At 33.5% G+C, this 21,511-nt stretch overlaps 3 protein-coding genes across 3 annotated transcripts; 1 reads left to right on the top strand and 2 right to left on the bottom strand.

Annotated features, from left to right (window-relative positions):
- Positions 1-8,247: 8,247 nt before the first annotated feature.
- On the bottom strand, positions 8,248-8,940 carry LOC141661479 (SKP1-like protein 1A). The gene has a single exon (XM_074468496.1). The coding sequence runs from the start codon at positions 8,871-8,873 to the stop codon at positions 8,388-8,390; it is 486 nt and encodes a 161-aa protein (XP_074324597.1). The 5' UTR covers positions 8,874-8,940; the 3' UTR covers positions 8,248-8,387.
- A 2,034-nt stretch (positions 8,941-10,974) lies between these two features.
- On the top strand, positions 10,975-13,775 carry LOC141723871 (pentatricopeptide repeat-containing protein At3g16010). Its single transcript, XM_074525808.1, has 3 exons — positions 10,975-11,140; positions 11,359-11,490; positions 11,591-13,775. The coding sequence occupies exons 2-3, from the start codon at positions 11,415-11,417 to the stop codon at positions 13,432-13,434; spliced, it is 1,920 nt and encodes a 639-aa protein (XP_074381909.1). The 5' UTR covers positions 10,975-11,140; positions 11,359-11,414; the 3' UTR covers positions 13,435-13,775.
- A 517-nt stretch (positions 13,776-14,292) lies between these two features.
- Positions 14,293-16,499, bottom strand: LOC141723870 (uncharacterized). Its single transcript, XM_074525807.1, has 2 exons — positions 16,258-16,499; positions 14,293-15,917 (listed from the first exon to the last, which is right to left on the bottom strand). Exon 2 carries the CDS (start codon positions 15,836-15,838, stop codon positions 14,660-14,662), a length of 1,179 nt encoding a protein of 392 aa, XP_074381908.1. The 5' UTR covers positions 15,839-15,917; positions 16,258-16,499; the 3' UTR covers positions 14,293-14,659.
- Positions 16,500-21,511: the final 5,012 nt, after the last annotated feature.

Below are 21,511 nucleotides of genomic sequence, written 5' to 3'. Positions count from 1 at the left end.
ATTAAATAGAACTAAGCATAGTGAATGGGAAAGCAAGTGATTAAATAAGATAGGCTTGACACAAGTTCCATACCATGTATTTAATCGTGACATTGCAGGGTAGAAGGAATTAATTGTACGGTAACTACTCACTGAATAGGTTCTTGGTATTCTTAGCAGTGAATTCGTATTATCCGGATAGTCGCGATATGCTGAGAAGTATCCCTCACGATGTAGAATAAATATGATTAATTAATTAATCATATTTAATGAATTAGAGAATTTATATAAATAATAATAAAATAGTTTTATTATTATTTATTTCTACTACCGGCTTAATATTGAACCTACAGGGTCACACCATAAAAGAGAATGATTTAATGGTGGAGAAATTAATTAATAATGGCTGATAATTATTTATTTATGAAATAAATAATTAATTGACAAATTTAATAATTGATTAAATGAGATTTAATTGATTATAAATTAATTAAGAAAAGGTTCTTAATATTATTAATTAAGAATTTAATTTTTGGAAATTAAATCAAGTGAGAGAATTATTTCTAAAGAGTTTAGAAAAAGGATTAATAATTAAAAGGTGTTTTAATTATTAGTGAGAATAATAAAGAGTTAATAATAATAATATTTTATGGGAAAATTTTCAGCTGAAAATTTTGCCTATAAATATACTATTATAAACCCTGTTTTTGCCTCAACCAAAAAGATTTACAAAACCCTAATTCTCTCAATCTCCTCCTCCTTCATTACATCGTTTTCTTGGTGGATACCGGTGGAGTGTTTCACACTTGAGCAGCAGCTGCTAAGGATCTCCGTTCATCGTTTTTGGATCGCCATTAAAGACCTCCATCTTTCCATTACGTAAAGCTTCTTAAGGTAAACATACTGAACTACGAATTAAATATTATTTTTCGCATGGATCCTGCGGAGGGTTTCATTTTTTTTTAAGATTTAAATTTACGTTTTCGTTGCGTTTATGTGCTAAAACCCTTCACTTAATTTGTGGAATTCGTATGGAAACCCGAATTTAACGGGTACCGACGAATTTTACCGCCGTCGACGATGAGTTTCGGCTAGTCGACAGTGGACCGTGATGAATTAATTCTGAGTCCTAAATTATAAATAAATAAAGATTAGTTCTAAAATAAATTTCGGAACGAAAATAAATAATAATAATAACTAATAAAGTGAATTCGGATTGGTGGACGGGATTGATGAAGTGGATTGTGAATTGCATTGTGTTGTGTTTGTTGTTGTGATTGACGTCGAATTGATTCGACGGGTAGGCCGATAAATAAAGGAAACCCTGCCCGATTTTCGGGAAAATTAATTCTGAAAATATGGGAACGTAACCCGTAATTATCGGAGACGTCGAACAAGGATATATAATTAAATTTTACGAAACCTACTTACGTGACGTGATAAGATATTTTGTGAATAATCGACTACCCTATTTTTAAAACAACAAATATACGTATTTTCCGAAAATAAATACCGAACCGAGTTTTGAAGATGTGAACCCTAATTGCTATGTGTATTTTAATAATGCATATAAATATGAGTTGGGTTATGAAATCGCATGGGTAGAATTGATAGTGGTATTAGTTGAGCTTAAACGAAACGATTATCTGAATTAGGATATTTTAACACTGTAGGTCCTAGACGGAAAACCCGAGTATCGACATCGGACTAGGAATGATCTAGTGATTAGACGTCGAGATCAATGAAGTTCCAACTGAAGAACCTGAGTGTTGGGATCGTATCCAAAATGGGATAGTAGTTTGACGATAAAAGCTGAGCGTTCAAGTTGAACCAAAGTCAGTTAGTGATGGCGGTGAAAGCTTATCGAGGCAAGTATTCCTGAACTTTCTTTTAAAATACTGCAATTATTTCTTCGTTCATATTCTAAGTTCAGAATAGTTAAATGTTTTACATTTCGCTGCAATTACTCTGATTATGCATGTTCTTTTCATTATTGTTCCTATAATTCGATTGCTCTCTTGAGCAAATACCCATTCTTTCGGGTTATTTGCGAACCCTGAATTGGGATGGTTTGAATTCAAAATGATTTTACATCAAAATACTCCACGGGCTGGATAATGATGATGTGTGGGATTAAATTTTACTTAATCCTAAGGACTGGGACATGACCGGTGCCTTGAGATGGGCCGTAGAGCCTGGGAACCGACTGGATCTATACAGGTAGGTATAGATCTGCACTGTATCCTGACTGATCAGCAGGATATAGATGCGAACTAGTGTCCAGTTTAATTTGTTGTTGATCGCCATTAACGGCATTCCCTCTCGAAAGTTTTATGATTCTAAAAATCGGACAAAACCCTGATTCGGGAAATGGATTTGGGAATTGCTTGTCACTTTTGGATTTATACCTAAGGGCTGGTAATAGCCAAGGTTTAGTCGCTTAACTCCCTCGAATAAATAAAACTGTTTAAAAATGTTTAGAGATTTTGTCCGGGAATTTTCCTTTGTTATTAATATTTGGAACTCAAAATTTTATACTTGCTGGGCATTTTTTGCTCACTCTTGCTTTGTAAATTCTTATTTCTACCAGAAACAGATGAGGATAAAAGTGAATAGCTTTGATAGACAGCAGAAGTTAGAGAAATCTCCGCTGCGAGAGCTTGAAGAAGTTAAAAGAATATGACAAGAGCATTAGTACAAAGGTATTTACACTTGTATTCTAGTTGTTGTGAGTTATAGAAGGTTAGATTCTTGTTTCATGCCATAACCTGTAAACGATCCGGATTTAAGGGCTTATTTGTTTATTATTTTATTTTATGTAAAGATTGTTTAGTGACACCAAAGCTTGACCCCGGATTTGGGTTGTTACACCGAACTACTACTACTCAGGATCTTTTCAAGGTTAAGGATTGAAAACAAGAACGACAAACCAACTTTATTACAAACCAGTTTAAACAATCTGTCTCAAGAACTCTCTTTATTACAAAACATTATTCTATTCACATTTTAAACTAAACATCTTTTATTCAAACTACAACTATTATTCTAACTGCTACACCTGATCTGGTAACTCAAAGCTCTCTTCTGGGATAGGGACAAACACCCTTGGTATAAGAGGGTCCCGCTGTTTGACTCGCTTCTTGACTGCTCGGGTTCTGATGGGTTTCATACTCTACCTTAACTGAAAAATAATGTGAATAACAATAAAAGGGGGTGAGCCAAAATTGTTCAACAAGCCTGCAACAATATATATATAGTGTAAAGAGAGAAGAATAAATAAAACGGTAATCCGCTGGATTGAACAACCATCTGTTTTTGTATAGAATAATAACTTGCCATTACTGGCGAGTGCCAAATGAACGAGACTTGAAATAAAAACCAACATATGCACTATAACCTGCTGATCAGTGAGGATACAGTGCGGATCTATACCCAACTGCATAGACCCAACCAATATAAGGGGTACCCAGGCAACTATGGCCTCATAATAAAGGTTTCGGTAAATACCCAGCCCATATCGTAACCATCAAGTCCATATCTTAGCATCCAGAACAATCGGTATGCTTTTGATGTATCCCAGCATCAGGATATATCAGAGTATATGTAATAAGGGTATCAATATTGGAATATGAATAGAGGATTCAAAAATTTAGGAGAAATCAAGAATCGAAATGAACTAGAAACAAGAATTAATAATTGTGTATCGGTATACGTGAACAAGAATTATCAAGGTGTGATTGATATGAAAAGTGGGGTATATTTCACTATTCTGAATTTAGAATAGGGGAAAAACTTGCCTGGTATGCACTTCACCTCGTGCGATTCACTGCCTTTTGCCTCTTGCTTGATTCGCCTTGAGGATATGAAATCTATCATGGAAAGATATTCGCTTAGATAACTTATCTCATACGCATATTTCAAATTGATATCACGAAGCCCTAATCGTCTACCCATATGATTCTATCTGACTCGCATATATAATTGTAGAACATATAAAGTTCACATAATCACGTAAAGCACATAGCACATAAGGTACATAATTGATTTTAGACTCATAATTATTTTTAGAATCGATACTAGACTTAAACTCGCATTAACTAACACTATCTGGTTCGATTACTAATTTTTCAGGATTTATTTGACTCAATTCTACCCCTAATAGGGCCTATAAACAATAAATCATCACAACCCGACTCACTTCCGAAAGAAATTATGATTTATAATTATTTTTAATGGAATCGGGTCATTTGTCTGAGTCTAAGGGTCTTCGTTTCACTCAAATCAGAATAATGGTTTAATTACTACACAATAAACAAGATTTAATTAATTATAAATCAACTATAAATAATTAATCATAATTAAATAAACCTTAATTATATTTTTAAATAATTATTTAAGAATTATTTTATTTTAAAATAATTAATTCCTAATTTTTAGAATTAATTACAAATTATTATAAATTATTACCAATTATATGATTAAATCGACTATTTACAAATAATTATTCGATACGAATAATTATTACAATTCCACTCAAATAAATAAACAACACTCGAATAATAAACCTGACTTATCGAACTACTACTCGTATACATACGAGTTACTCGCGTTATTCACTCGACTATCGAATTATTAATCACATTATTCGATGTATTTAATCTCATTTATAAATTAATTACTTAATTATTAAATAATAGATAATTAAATAAATAATAAGATAAATAATTAAATAAATAATCAATTTCAAATTTCTAAATTAATAAAATAATTTAGAAATTAATTATAATATTTTTCAGAATTTAAAACTAATTTTTAATTAATTTTTGGATTTATTAAAACTGATTTTTGATTTAATAAAATATGATTAAATAATAGTAAATCCAGAAACAGAAAACAGGAAACTGGATTTGGGTTTTAAAGATCAAACCCGGGTCAACAATTACAGAAAAACGGGTTGAAGCTCGGGTTTTCGGGTCTGGACGAACAGCCCCACTAGCAACGACGCCAGTGGGTTTTCCGGCGAATCAATCCGGCTAATACGGCGATGCAACGACAAGATTAACTGGGGATTTTCATTCCCCAGCCTTCCAGGAACGCAACTCCACCATCCTCCTTCATCCCCGTCGCTTAGATCGCCTTCGCCGGCTAGAACGCCGGCGAGCTTCAATCGCAACTTCGGCGAGGCTTTTAGAGACGGTCCATGAACCATTTGGATCGATTCCAGTACCAATTTCATTCAGAGTTTTATCAGAAATTCAACCATACCAATATCATAATCTAATAACCCTAACAACGCATTCTCCGACCAAATCATACTAATTTCCGGCCAAAATCCGAACTAACAATATCGTACATGAAAAATCACGAATAATATCTTAAAATAAAGCTCTCAAGTTCCAGAATCAATTCCAATAACCAACAACAATAAAAAACATCTACAGATTATCAAAAAACGAAGCTAAAATATTAAGAAAACCAAGAACTTGAATACTACTTCCAGGGGTTATACGAACAAATTAAACATGTAAAATCATTCTTAAACTCAATATAAAGCAATACAACTCCTCAAAACAATCAAACGATTATTAAATTAAAAACCCCTAAATCGAGCATGAACTCGAAAAAAACAAATTGAAAATCAAATCAACAACACATAAAATTGATGATATGAATAGAAAGTAGAGATCAAGAGGATCATTTTGGTTACTCACATGATCAATTTGGTTAACAGAATCACCTTCAAATCTGTGGTTTAATTTTTGCCCTGTTCTTCACCAACACAAATTTTCTTGATTTTTTTTATTAATTAATGAATAATTAATAATAAAACAGGTATTTATACTAATGAAAATAATACCCCTAAATAAAATTAAGGGATAATTACATATCTAATACAAATATTTGGCCCCAATTTTTATAATTTTTGGGTATCAATTATGAATTTTTTATTATCCAATAAATACAAAATAATGCCAAAAATTCCCAAAAATTGTGAATATTACAAAAATGCAAAGAAAAATGATGTTTGATAATTTCATGATCATATAAAAATAAAAATGTGATTTTGTGGGGTTTTTGACTCCCGAAGGTGTCGAGAAAAGTCATTTTTCGCGAAAGAGGTAAATTTATAAAACGTCTAGGGGTTCAGAATAGCGATGTGGTATAGGTCGTTTTTGACAAAATAGGGCCAATGATTTTATTTGAAATACAGGTTTTTAAAACAATATTTGAGTTGTACGGATTTTGATATAAAACCTATAACTTATAATAAAACACTCAATAAATACCTGAAACACATTCCGATCGAAACAAACAACACGTGGCACATAGCAGTTAGGGTTTACGACTCAACACACTTAATCACATAATAATACACATAAATTATCTTGATTAGAATATAATACAAGTGAAATTTTCTCGGTCGTTACATATTCAACCCCAAAATGGCATTTTATTAATCTAATAAAAGATATAATTATGTGTCGGGGATTACTGGAATTAGAATCTATAGGCTTAGGGTCCATTTATTTACCCCCGAATCTATTCGAACAAGGATTATCTAAGCGATTCTTATTATTCAGCTTGTTTGGATAATCACCACATAGCTGAGCTGATAATATAACCCTGTGAATAGTTCATTTCAAAATGGTACCTGAACTCATTCAGGAGTGTAGCCCAGGACATACTTGATACTTTACATTATAAATTTCTGGTGACCACTTCAGATGATAAGGATTATACCAATATACTACCCTTGATATTATGTAGATAAGATAATAAATAAGAGCTATTATTATTTATTAATTAGTAACAAATTTGTATTTTAATAGATTATTATTGTTATATTTTTTAAACATAGAGATTTGTTTTAAAGGTTAATATTATTATTATTATTATTATTATTATTATTATTATTATTATTATTATATTTCAAAAAAATTAAATATTTATTTCGATGATATACAAGCATGCACTTATTTCAGTAAAATTTATTTTATGACATGATTGATATACAAAAAATAAGCATGCGCTTATTTCACTAAAATTTATTTTATGACCTTTTTTAAGTTATACATGTCTTCATCTAAATTATCTATTTAATTAAAATACATTAACTTTTTTAAAATATTTAGTACATATAACATTTAAATATTTAGTACTTCTAACATTTAATAATATATCGATTTTAAAATCTTGTAATTTTTTAGACTTAATAATTAATTATAAAATTAAATCATTCAGAAATTATAAAAAAAAATTATATAATAAATGATCTTAATCATTTGATATCATTTGCCAAATGAACCCTTAGGCTGCCATTGATTCAATGAATGCAAAGCAGCAAATTATAGTTTCTACAACATTGAGAGTCAAATTATATACCGAACTCGCGTTTCACTTTAAAACTTCTATCTACCAGATTGTAACGTATACCAGGTGTTTTTAATACCAATAGTGAATTTTGCTGGAAATTTTCTTTTCTTACAAGTTAGAGCACTGAAGATTACTAATAATATGCTTACGTTTCGGAGATTCAATTTAAATTAATAAGACAAACCTCAATAACATCCAAATGGTTTTCCGATTCCTCAAAATACAAATTCCTTCTTGAAGGAGTGAACGCTGATAGGAGGCCTAGAAAATTGTCATAACCTTTCTTCCTCCACGTTAAAGTAAAAAACAATCAGAAACAGTTACTGGTTAACTTTTAACCAGCCAATGTGTGCATCCATTCCAATTCTCATTAGACGCTAGTAGCCACCATCGAAGGTCAATACTGGACCTTATATATAGAAGACTTAACGGGGGCTTTCCAAGTACCAGTTTTAGAGGAGTAAATATGAAAATCGAGACATAGAAACAAAAGCTATGACTTTGAAGTGAAGTGAATTTGATGGATCAAAAGCCAAGCATGATGAGCAAACATAAGAGTTCTTGCTAGTTGATTCGAGGGGATATATAGGTGCAAGTAAAAGGGCATTACAGGATTTTTCAAATACAAATTTTATCAGGAACATGAACAAAAGTGTTGATTCTGCAGGGGGTATTTGGATCGTCTCAAATTTTTATAACTTGTATATCTATCTATCCATACCATTACACAAGCTTAAAACGGTGTTCTCATACAATTTATATAATTCAAATTTCAAACAACAGCAGTATTATTAACCCATATGTTGGCCAACTAACGGGTGCATTATGTCTAAGCTTATATAGTGTATTACATTATAGAATAATTTAAACAATTTTTAAATCATATGTTGGGAAACTAATAGAATACGATATAGAATAATTCAGACAAAACAAAACTGATGAAACAGAAGTCTACTAGTAATAAACTATAACATAAAAAATCCTAAAATAATAATGAAATTTCAGTATAACCATATTGCATAATCAGGTCAGGTTCATTCGAATGCCCAAGCATTCTCCTTGCGAAGCGCCTCCTCCTCATCCGGAGTGAAATCATTTTGAATATTAAAAATCTTCCTGATCTCCTCCGGGGTCTTATCCTTGATCGAATCCGCTACTTTCTGACACGACAAATCCAAAAGACTCTTAATATTGAGATAATTTGCTGCCAATATTAACTCGAAAAGGACGTGCTGTTCGACGTTAACAAAATCATCGTCAAACTTCTTGAGATCATCATCCTTAGCATCCTCCTTATTTTCCTCATTATTAGCTTTAGTAGACTCAACATGCTTCTTGCAATACTCAATGACCTTAGCCAAGATCATGCCGGTGACATTTGGAAGAGGAATAGTGGTGTTGGCGCAGTCATCTTCAATCATGTGTTTGATTGTTAGAGCCTCAACAACAACTGCCTCCTCCACCTCGAATGTCTCGTTATCGGAACTCTTCAATGTGATCATCTTTGTTTCGGAAGACATGGTTGCGGATGCACCAAAAGGAATATATAGATATATTAAAACCCTAAATGCTGTAAACCCTAGAACTAGGCTACGTGAAAGACTTGTGAACAAAGTGTGGGGGCATGGGCTATTTATATATATAGTGAATGTGACGCCAATGCCTTGGTTAGAATTGGAATTCCAGAAGGAATTGAAAGGCATTACAGACTCAAATTGTTTTATTAAAAGTAAGTTTCAATGGAATTAGGAGTCTTTCACGGCTGATTTGCAGAGATTTACATTTGCATTTTAATCATTTAGAGAAAAATGTTAGGTACTCAAAAAATATTTCAAAATGGTGGTCAACATACTATTGTGCATATATATTATACACAGAGTCCTACTAATTTTATTAGGTCATATGTTATTTTAAATATATTTTCATAATTATTTTTGGGTACAGAACACTATTCATTTATTTTAAAATCGTAATTTTTGATAGATGATATATATATATATATATAATTTGTATTTTTAGGTTTTCTATACAAGGTAGATGTTATTTTTAGGAGTAATACTACATATCCAAAATATTTTTCAAAAATATTTTTTTCAAAATAACATGTGTTATCTTTTTATTCGTGGAACTCATATTAATATGCGAGGGGTTCATCTTATTTTAAGTGAACATCCACAGACAACAATCGTTTCGGAAACGGTTTTGAGGACTCTAACATTTCTCTATTTTTAGACGTGTTTTAATTGTAAAAGGCATTCGGCTAATTAAATTCATATATTTAATTAATAGAATTATCGACTGAAAATCAACATTTTTAATATATCAATTATATTATTACAGTACAGAATTCTTAATATATTGTTAGTAAAACCAATTTACATCTCCGGGCGTAGGAGTGAGCAAAAAACCAAAATCGAGCCGAAAATTGGGAAAATCAAATCGAGAAAAACCGAAATCGAAAAAACTGTAACCGAACCGAATCGCGGAACGATTTTATAACTATTTCGGTTTTACCTTTCTAACCGAACCGAAAAATTGTACCATTTATATAATATTATATAATTTTATAAATAATTATATACATAATAATGTAGTACATTTCAGAGCCTAGCAGAACTGGTACAGTTTAAAGTTTAAAGTTTAAACTTGACAAGTTAGTTCCTGCTTGATTTCTTTGTGTCATACTGTCATTTAGAATGTATGTGTTATTTAATTTATATTTTTTTCCAGTCTTAGATCAGTAAGTGGCCTCTAACGCTTTCTGTATTCATCTTTGCGGAATTAATCAACTTCTGGTTCAAGCTTAGTGTTTTAACTTCTTTTTTTAAAAATTTTACGATTAGAAAAAAAAATCTTCGACTTTTTATAATTTTATAATATTTTCAAGATTACTAAAATTGTATTTTTTCAAATATTTTTAATTAAATGAAAGACGGAAAACAATCGAAACTAATAACAATTAATTGAACTGAAAAAAATCGTTACAGACACTTCAGTTATTATATATGATTAATAGCTAAAAATCATATCGAACTGACATGCACAGTTTAATAACGGTTTTTGATAAAAACCGAGTTGAACCGAGCCGTACACACCCATACCCGGGCGCTTATATGGCACAACAAAATCACTCGAAAATATTTTTCTCATAAAATCATCGTGAAGTTTTAATGTTGGATTAATGCTGTAAACTTTATAAAAAATCAAAATTTATAAGTGCTCGTATATTTACGTTCGGATTTCGTTTTTTATTTAAAAAATTACCTACGTGTGACATGTGTGACATGTGTGAAATATAATTTGAGAAAATTTTTGATACCACAATGTTAATTTTAAAAACGGAATTATGGAACAACAACATTTTCATTTTTTTTCTTTCTGAACATAGAATCGCGGATTTTTCATCCGATTATTTTTAAAATGACCCGATAAATCATAAATTAATATTTAAACTGAATAATTTCGATCAACGAAATCTGTAACCATATTTAAAAAATATTCGAGGATAGTTCAAAAATAAAATATTCGAGGAAATTTGACGCAAAAAATCTGTAAATATTGTTCATCTTAAAGTGGGCAGACCAAACTTCAACTGGGCTAGTCTCAAAAAAAAGAGAAAAAGGCCACTAGTCTCGGGTCAGCCCACTTTCATTTCTCCTCTGCAAACAAGACGAACAAGAGAGCACTGTACAATACAAAAATTAAAGCTTCAAAGCATCATCTTTTTTATTCAAACAGAGCATTCAAATCATTTTCTTGACAAATTGGTTCAACTTTTGGCCTAAAGGTACAATATTTTTTAATTTACATAATATTCTTTAGCTGTCACACTATATTGTGTTATTGAATTTAAGGGCATCTTTTAATTTCTGTAATTTCAAGATTTTGAATGTGTATTTGGGTTGTTTCTACTGTTTTTCCATCTGGGTGTTGTTTTTTTTTTTTGGAAAGTTTGTAGCTTTGATATTGACTTTGTATGCTTTTGTATGTACATTTTGATTGTAGTTTTAGTCAAAGGTGTTTGAGCAATGTTGTGAAATTGGTCAAGGTCAGTTGACAAAATGATGTCAGGAAAGATTGGTTCCTGTCGAGCGATATCGACTTTGCCTTATTTATATCAAAGAATTAAGCAAACAGGTATCGATAAATTCCGGTGTCAATTTATAAGACAACTTAAATTTTGTAGATGTTGATTAAGGGTGGTTATCTAATGAAACTTGCTTGTTTACTGTTTTAGAATCTGATATCGTGAAAATGTTCCGGTTGTCAAGTCCGAGAGAAGAAACACAAGATTTTTCCAGGAATAGGACGTCATCACCACGTAGGAACAGTTCAGCTAGAGTTTTAGATGAGAGATTTATTAGGATTCTTAAGATATTTAAGTGGGGACCAGATGCAGAAAAGGCTTTAGAGGTGCTTAAGATGAAAGTTGATCATAGACTGGTTCGCGAGGTATTGAGCATAGATGTTGAGATTAATGTGAAGATTCATTTTTTTAAGTGGGCTGGGAAGAGGAGAAATTTTGAGCATGATTGTACTACTTACATGGCTCTGATACGTTGTCTTGATGATATTGGAATGGTTGGAGAAATGTGGAAGACAATCCAAGAGATGGTTCGAGGCATGTGTCTCATAGGTCCAGCTAATTTATCGGAGATTGTTAGAATTTTGGGCAAAGCTAAGATGGTGAACAAGGCACTCTCTGTGTTTTACCAAATCAAAACTCGAAAATGCATACCAAACGTAGGCACTTATAATTCCATAATTTTGATGCTGATGCAACAAGGTCAATATGAGAAAGTTCATGAGCTCTATAATGAGATGTGTAATGAACAGGATTGTTTTCCTGATACTTTTACATACAGTGCACTTATATCTTCTTTTGGGAAATTGGGTCGCGATGATTCTGCGTTCAGGCTGTTCTGTGAAATGAAGGATAATGGATTGCATCCCACTCCAAAGATCTATACAACTTTGCTGGCGATGCATTTTAAGTCTGGCAGGGTTGAGGAAGCGCTTGCATTAGTTAAGGAAATGAAAAAATCAGGTTGTATTCTGACCGTTTATACATACACAGAGTTAATTAAAGGCCTCTGGAAAGCTGGGAAACCTGAAGAGGGTTACAACGTATTTTTGAATATGTTAAAAGAGGGTTGCAAGCCAGATATTGTGCTCATAAACAATGTTATAAACCTTTTGGGCAGGTCTGGTCGTTTGGCTGATGCTCTAAAGCTTTTTGAAGATATGAAATCCTTTAACTGTGAACCGAATGTGGTGACCTATAACACTATCATCAAAGTGCTATTCGAGTCCAAAGCTCCTGCATCTGAAGCTTCTTTATGGTTTGAGAGGATGAAGACGAATGGCTTCGTTGCTAGCTCTTTTACCTACTCTATATTGATTGATGGTTTTTGCAAGACAAATAGAATAGAGAAAGCTTTACTGTTGCTTGAGGAAATGGATGAGAAGGGTTTTCCTCCATGTCCAGCTGCCTATTGCAGCCTCATCAATGCTCTTGGAAAATCCAGAAGGTATGAAGCTGCAAATGAGTTATTTCAAGAATTAAAAGAGAATTGTGGATCATCTAGTGCTCGTGTTTATGCTGTTATGATCAAACATTTTGGTAAATGTGGGCGTATGGGTGAAGCTGTAGATATGTTTAATGAGATGAAAAACGTTGGTTGCTGCCCTGACATATACGCATATAATGCGCTAATGTCAGGGATGGTGCGAGCAGGCTTGATTGATGATGCTCATTCCTTGCTTCGTACTATGGAAGAAAATGGTTGCACTCCTGATTTAAATTCGCATAATATATTACTCAATGGATTGGCTAGATCCGGGGGCCCAGAACAGGCAGTACAAATGTTTATGAAGATGAAGCACTCAAACCTAAAGCCAGATGCAGTAACTTACAACACTGTTCTCAGCTGTTACAGCCGAGCTGGTATGTTTGAGGAAGCTGCAAAGCTGATGAAAGAGATGCGTTCAAGTGGGTTTGAATATGATATGATCACTTACTCTTCAATACTTGAGGCTGTTGGTAAGATTGATGTAGATCAGACACATGCAATTCGATGATACCTGGCCTTGTGCCATATGGAACGCACACCCTTCAGTTTAGCTAGACTATTTTTGAGCTGCTACAAACATGTGTTCTTGCTTATAACTGTATAGACAACACACACCATGTATTAGTTTTAGGGGGTTTCCCGTTTTTCTTTGGTAGGATGATATGATGTATGCACTTTTTGCTAGTACAAGAAATTTTCGAGTTATGATAACATTTAAAATTTGAGACTAAGTTGGTCAACATGTTATCCGTGTACAGAAACTGCTTAGAGGTCACTGCTTAGATGACCGAATAATTTTATTTCAAGGTTATTGTAGCAGCTATGCAAGTGAGAATTAATACAAGTTCATTGGTATTTCACACAAGTTCATTTACTAATATTTAGCCCGGGTATAACCTATTACGATGATTCTACTTTTCAAGGGTTATTAAAAAAATTGACTGAGGCAGAAATCCATTTGCGATGGTTCTACTTTTCAAGGGTTACTAAAAAAAATCGATGAGGGGCAGAATATTTCAACAAGCAAATCTGAGTTTACCAAAAAAGGCGAAATGCTCTGCCATAAAATTGTAAACATGGAAGCAAGCATGTTACATTTACAAAAATTAAAAAAAATTCTTCGCGATGCAGACCATTGTGAGGCATCAGCTCCCTTCCTACTGCAATCAATATCTATACTGAAGGAAGATATCTGAAATCAAAATCTGTAATGAAGAAAGATATGAATATCATACAATATTGAAGTAATGTTTATATATGTAACGTCACTTGGACACTTGAACCTGGCTCTAACTTATCAGCAATCAGAGATTAATACCATAAAATCTTTTGCAATTATCAAATGACATTCTTCACAAAACAAAGCTAAATAAATCAATAGTAGTAAGCTTGGATAAACATACTGTATTAAGTACAAAGTTTCCTTATTACTTGAATCAGATACATCCGTTTATGCCAGCAACTTTATTGCCATAAACATAAGATTTCGAAAGGAATAATGCCTGGAGAGAGTATACAACACCACTAACAAGTGAACATAGGTTTACAGGATTTGGAAAACAGGAACCCCGCTGAAAATTACAGCAGAACTATCATTCCGTTCATCATCTCCTCATCATATATTTGTGAACTCAGCCCTTAATTTCCAATATCTGCCACTTCAGCATTTCTACTGCTACCGCACCTCTAAGAAGTGAATATATGTGATACGAAGGATTCAATAAACAGAAGCCTCACCCACTAAAATTCTCAGCGGAACCGTCAATTTGCTCATCATCTCCCCTCCGTATACTTGCAATCTCAGCCCTTGCTCTTTCCAATATCTGCCTCTTCTGCATTTCCAATTCGCGAAAAAAGTCCATCCTCATTCTTTCCAATTCTAACATCTGCTTCCTTTTACTACTCTCAATCTTCTCATAAATATCACTGAATTTTGTAATAGATTCTGCAAGCAGCCTGAAAGAACCTCCATCACCTCTGTTTGTTCGCTTCGGTGGAAGCAAATCTGAACTGTTTTCCTCAGCTTCAACAGATTCTGAAATTTCTGGACTATTACTCAACTCATCTATACCACAGGCGCGATTCAAAGGAACCCTGGTGTACTGGCTAACATATTCCCCGGAGTTCATAGAATTCACTCTGCGTGAAAGCCTCGGTTGATGTGGAGTTGATGACAGTAACATGTTCATCTTTTTGAAGTATACCCATTTACTAGTTGTATCCGTCATTTCCTGTAGCTTCAACTTCTCCTTTTTGTACTTCTTCTTCAATGTATCTAAACGGTTACGACACTGAGTGTCAGTCCTTTCAAGTCTTGATTCCTGTGAAACCTTTTCTGCAACTTCTTGCCATTCTTCGGATCGAAGACTCTTCCTCCCTCGCTGAAGAAACCTATCACCCCAAGCATCTAGTAGAACAAAGGTCTCGTGTTCAGTCCAGTCTGAAAGTGCATTCCGACCACCATGCTTTGAAACTGGCCTAGTCGTAGCTACAGGAGCTGGAACTCGAGGAGCAAACTCATAACTCGATAACAAGCTCTTCATCTTCCTCTTCTTTGGTTGTCTATGTTGATCACCACTTTCTATCCTCCTATAATCATTTGAATTGTTTTCTTCATCATGATCACTATCATCTCCGTCCACGTTCCCATCCTCCTCTTCAACTACAACATCATCTTCATCACTGACATCCTTGGCCTTAACATTCAACTGAATTACATCTTCTTCATTACCATCACCTTCTTCTTCTTCCTCTTCTTCTTCTTCATTCCGTTCATCAACTTCTGTATCATCACCTTCCACATATTGCTCACCAACATTGCCAGGATAGGATGCATTACGGATACGAATCTTTGGAAGCTGTGACGACTCAAAACCTTGAGCCTCAGCATACGAGTCTTCAGTGTCATCCATTTAAAAACAAACAATTTACTCGAAAACCTAACTAATTTCTATTCTTCCAAAATTCCCAAACTAGGAACTCCAAAGTAATCTATCAAAACAAATCAATTAATTACAACAAAAATCAAGACTTTAATTCATAGCTAACTATTTCCTTCTTTAAAGTTTCTAGTACATCCACAACCCCATGAACAATAATTATAATCCATCTATATCAGGAAAAAAATACACTAAAAAAAGTTCTTGAAAATGAAATAATAAATAAATATCTAAACACTAATTTTCCCAATTACCAACTTAAACTTCAACAAAACAGCTCATAATACAAACACCAAACTCATTAAAACTCAAAAAGATTCAAACTTCACTTTAAAAATTACACCTTTAATACATAATCAAACAAAAATCAAGAAAAAGCCCAAGATTCTAACCTCAAATTCAGACATAAACATGGGTTCAAGAACTCAAAGTCTTCAACTTTTTGCAAGATTTGGGCAGCCCAGTAAGTAGAAAAAAGTCAAGATTTTGTTCTATGACAAGAAAGGGCCTGATTAGAGCATGTTAGGGTTTGTTTGGGGATAAGGGGGGAGAAAAAAGTGTGAAAGCATGAGGTCTATGTTGTGCAATAAAGCAAGACTCACCCACCCGCAGGACTAGATATTAATGTAGGCAACTATATGTTTGGTTGGACCTAGTCACTGGTCTGTCAACCTGATTTGGGCCAGATGGCTAATCTTAAACGGGTAAGTCTTAATCAATAATATCAAGTTATCAACTGGGCAGTCTTTATCAATATCAAATTACTATAAATTTTAAATAAGTAAAAGAAAATATATACTCCCTCTGTCCCTCCCATTTGTTGACACTTTCCTTTTTCGGATGTCCCTTCCAATTGTTTACATTTCAAAATTTTCCAAAAATAGTAAAGTTTTTATAATTTTTAAATTAACTACATCCATTACTTTTCTCCACTATACCCACTTTATACATATAATATTAATCGGTCCCACTACTTTACTCATTTTTTCAACTTTTCTCCACTACTTTATCATTTTTCTTGAACTTCGCGCCCCACCCAAATGTAAATATTTGGGAGGGACGGAGGGAGTATATGTTTAAGTGAGGGGGAGACAAATTAGATAGTAAGTAATTTGTATTGATTCATTACATTTGTACTGATTCATCGTATTTTTTACAATGGACCGAAGTAGGGATGGATCGAAAATCCGGTTTGATCTAATCTGAAGGCTAATACAGTGGATATAGATTCGTCAAAAAATAATTCAATCAGAAAAAATCCCGATCCAAGAAAAATCCGATCCAATAAATATAGGATATGAATTTTATACTATCTGATTCGTTAATAATCCAATTATATATATAATTATAAAATACTTTTATATAAATATAAATATACTATATATTATTAAATATATTTTATAAATAGTCAAGCTCAAATAATCAGGCTTATTAAAATTTGTTTTTTCATAATTGTGCTTATTGGGTTGTTCACTAATTTGCTGAACAGTTTTATGGTCACGCTATATTAAGAGTGAAACACTACCGTCAGAAACCAAGTACTTGTTAATGATAATTAATTAGCAATTTGCAGGCTTTTTAATATTTGTAAATGATAGAAAAATAACATACTGTTATTGTAATAATTTAGAGGTTTTTCCAAAATATAAACGGATCAGAGCTCCGATCCGAAAATTCGTGATCCTAACGGATTCGGATATAGATCGAGTTATAAAAAATCTGATTAAAACCCGATCTGAATCCGAATCCGGTAAATTTAAATGGATCAGGATATGGATGAAGGCTAATCCGATCCGGATCAGGGCTGATCCGATCAATATCCAATCCATTGACAGTCCTAGACGGAAGCTCTATTTATAGCCTCAAGTTACTACTCATAGAGTATGAATGAAATAAATTCTAGTGGGCTGCACTTTGTGTATTGGGACTAAATAAGCTTATGTGATACTTTTAAAATAAGACTTATGTGAATATGTTTGTTGGTTTTTGTTCCGTTTGATAACCACTAATCCCGTTTATATTAGAACACTCCCCCTTATTGTCAAATGTGAATTATTTCAAAGATTGTCTGTATCATTAAAATCTTGTAAGAAAAAATTCAATTGGATAAAAACCTTGACAAAAAAGTACAGCCTCCCCATGAATAAAATGTCTCACACTTGAACATCGTTCTGTATTAATAATTTCAGTCTCCAAATCCAATATTATTTCATAACTTTTCAAAAGTGAGGTACTTATTTGACTTTGTAAGCAAATCAGCCAGAATATCACATGAACGTACTTATTGTACATCAATGTCATCATTCTCTTATAGTTAATGCGTGTATAAAAAAATTTGGCAAGATGTGCTTGGTTCGGTCCCCTTTGATATTTTCTTCATTAAATTGTTTGATGTATGTTGTATTATCCTCAAACAAAACTGTAGGACTGTTTTAAATGCTTGATAATCCACATGATTCTCGAATATATTGGATGACAGACCTTGGCCAAATACATTCCCTGTTTGCTTCATGAATTACCAGTAACTCTGTATGGTTTGATGAAATTTTCGTAATAGCCTATTTTATAGACTTCCAAGAGATAGCAGTACCACAATATGTAAATAGATAACTCATTTGTGATCGCTCGAAATGAGGATCTGACGTGTATCCAACATCTACATATCCCACAAGTTGTGATTTTGAACTCTGTGGAAAGAATGACCTGTGTTAGGTCACACACACTGTAGAGGGGGGTGAATACAGTGTATAATACAATCAAATCGATATTAAGTAACAGAAAACAAACTTTATTGAAACAATAAATTCTGTTACAGTGTGGAACTGTTACCTCTCAGTGATGAACAAATATCACGAGAGCTGCTAGGGTTACAGTGAATAATCTTCTCGAATATGATAACACTTACAGTGTAAACCCTATGTCTGTGTTTATATACTACACAGTTACAAGATAATCGCTAATTGATATGAAATATAATTCTGCTTCCTAAAATATATCAATCAGATATCTTTTCATCCAAGTATTCCATTCTTCACGGAACTCCTTCTTCATGCATATCTCTTCTTATATTTATCTCGATCTTCTTTCCTTTAATCAGCTACTGTCCTTATCTGATCGTCCTTCAGCACTTAAGTTCTGATATCTAACTTCTGATGATTATCTCCTGATAATATAAGTACTAATATCCTTAAGTCCTGACTTCCAGTATAAGTACTGATCAACAGTTAAGTACTGATTTGTCCTGTTAAGTAAGATCTGAAATCTAAACATAAATTATATTAGTCATGACATTATCAAATATATCTAACAATCTCCCCCAACTTGTAAATTAGCATAATATACAAGTTTAACAGATATTTGATGATGTCAAAAATATTAAGTACAAATGCATGAGAATTAGACTAGATAACTACAACTTACAGTCCTTAAAGCTTTACCAATATTTAACTTCTGATAACAACTTCAGTCTGTACAAATATCAGAATTTAAGCAGTTGTAGATCTTCGACTTGGCTTCATCATCTGATCTCTCTGATGTCAGGAGTTGTTCTGAGATAGTTCTTCAACAAACATTTCTCAGCATATCTGAGTTCATCAATCATTCTCCTTTTGGCATCTTTAAGCTCTGCAGTATCTTCACCAGTTTGAAAGATTGTAGCTCTGAGATCATTAATCTTTGTTTTTCTCAACTCCTGATCTAGTCTTATGACATAGGCTTTGTCAGACTCCAGATTGAATTCAAGTCCCTTAATACCAAGATATGTTCTGATCTGTGCAGTATTAGGTTTCATATCAATAATATCACCATTGTGATCTCTGTACTTTGGAACATATGTGCTGTCAGACTTAACAGAATAAAGCCTTTTCTGTCTCTGAATCTGTTCTTTTAAATAGTTTGCAGCAGTCCCTGTTATTCTGTCATCCACTTGAAGTAAGAAAAGTACATGCTCCAATTCTTCAAAATACTTCAATGGAATGGCATTTTGTCTTATATGATAAACCCTACCATCTGTCATGAAATATAACATGATGTATTCTTTCAAGTAGGTATGGTAAACCATCTGTACATATTCCAGTTGATTCAATCTCTCAGGAGTTGCTCCAATACCTGGTTCACTCAAGGAAGTTGGATCATTGGTAGTGTTATGTATTCTCCTTTCATCAGCACTTCCCAATCCAGTTTTATCTCTTGCTTCCTTTCCAGTAACTACTCTTGCTTCAAAACCACTTGCAGTAGTCTTTAAAGGTTGAGTCTGTTTTGCTTTAGTGAATCCTGGTAGGAGTGTCTTTGGTCTATCTTCTGATATCAAGTTAACTTGAGCTATGTCAGAGGTTACTTGCTTCTTCTGAATATCAGAACTTACAATTTCTTGACTCTGAACAACTTGAGCCATGTCAGAGGTTGTTTTTAAGAACTTTTCTTGAAGTCAGAGCAAGATCATCCTTTTCATCAGTAATTTCTTCATCCTCAGGAGGTACATAAACCTTGATAGGTTCACCAACCTTTTCTTTACCCTTGGATCTTGGATCTATCTGTGGTTGTGATCTAGCCAATGTTGCTTCAGTATGTGTCCTTTCTTTGATCACAATGCCTTTGAGTTTTAGAAGTGGCTTTTTACCAGAAGCTTCAGATTTAGATGTGACTTTCTCTGATTTAAGTCTGGCTTCTTCTTCCTTTAAACTTTCCAAGTCCATTCCTGGATTTTCCTGAAGAAATAACTGTCTTGACATTTCCTCATCAAGATCTAGAAGTTCATCAGAACTTATCCTTTTACCAGCAGCAGAACTTATTCTTTTCCCAGTATCAGAACTTGTCCTGTGACTAGCTTGTCTTGATGTGAATCCTCTACATTGACTATGACCTCTACCCATTCCAGAGTTTCCTTGATCATCTTTTTCATTATTCTTTCCTGCCAGTGTCTTGTCAGTCTTGCATTTGGACTTAATTACTTTCTCCCCCTTTTTGGCATCAGCAGGTAGTAGAAGAGAGATAAGCAATTCCACTGAGGATTGGATTTCAGTTAATTGTGATTGCTGAGAAGCTTGATTTTTCAGAATTTCATCAATCTGAGCTTGTTGATGATCTTGAGTCTTCTCAGTATAAGCAATCCTGTCAATGGTAGGTTGGAAGAACTTTTTCTTATCAATTTTCCAAACTTGTTCCTGTTTGATAAAGTTCTCATGAATCTTGTGGAGCTCTGCATGAGTAGTTGAATGAAGACCTTGTAGATGTTTAGTACTCAATGCAGTGACTCTAAGCTGGGTTTTGAAATCATCAGAATTTAACATTGCATCAGCTTTAGTCAAGTGCTCAGCAAGATGCTTTTCAGTTGGAACACAGGAAACTGAGTTCCATTCCTTAGTCCACTCCTGACCTGCAGGAGTTTCACTCCAAGGTACTGGTGCTTCTCCGGTAACAAACTTCTTAACCAGTTCAGACTTTAGAATAGTCTGTTGAGGAGCATGTCCTGAAGGACCTGCTGTATCAGCATCTGCAGTTAGAGCAGCATCACCAGTATCTCCAGCATTTGCAGCATCAGAACTTAAAGAATCAGTATCTTCTGATAAGACAACAGTGTGAGTAGCAATAGAGGCTTCAGCATCCTCTAATTGCTGATCTTGTTCTAAGTTCTGATCAATAGCCAAA

Source organism: Apium graveolens, chromosome 5, assembly GCF_009905375.1.
Source record: "Apium graveolens cultivar Ventura chromosome 5, ASM990537v1, whole genome shotgun sequence".
NCBI lineage: Eukaryota > Viridiplantae > Streptophyta > Magnoliopsida > Apiales > Apiaceae > Apium > Apium graveolens.
The sequence above is the reverse complement of the archived record's forward strand: the minus strand, read 5'-3'. Positions and strand labels throughout refer to the sequence as shown.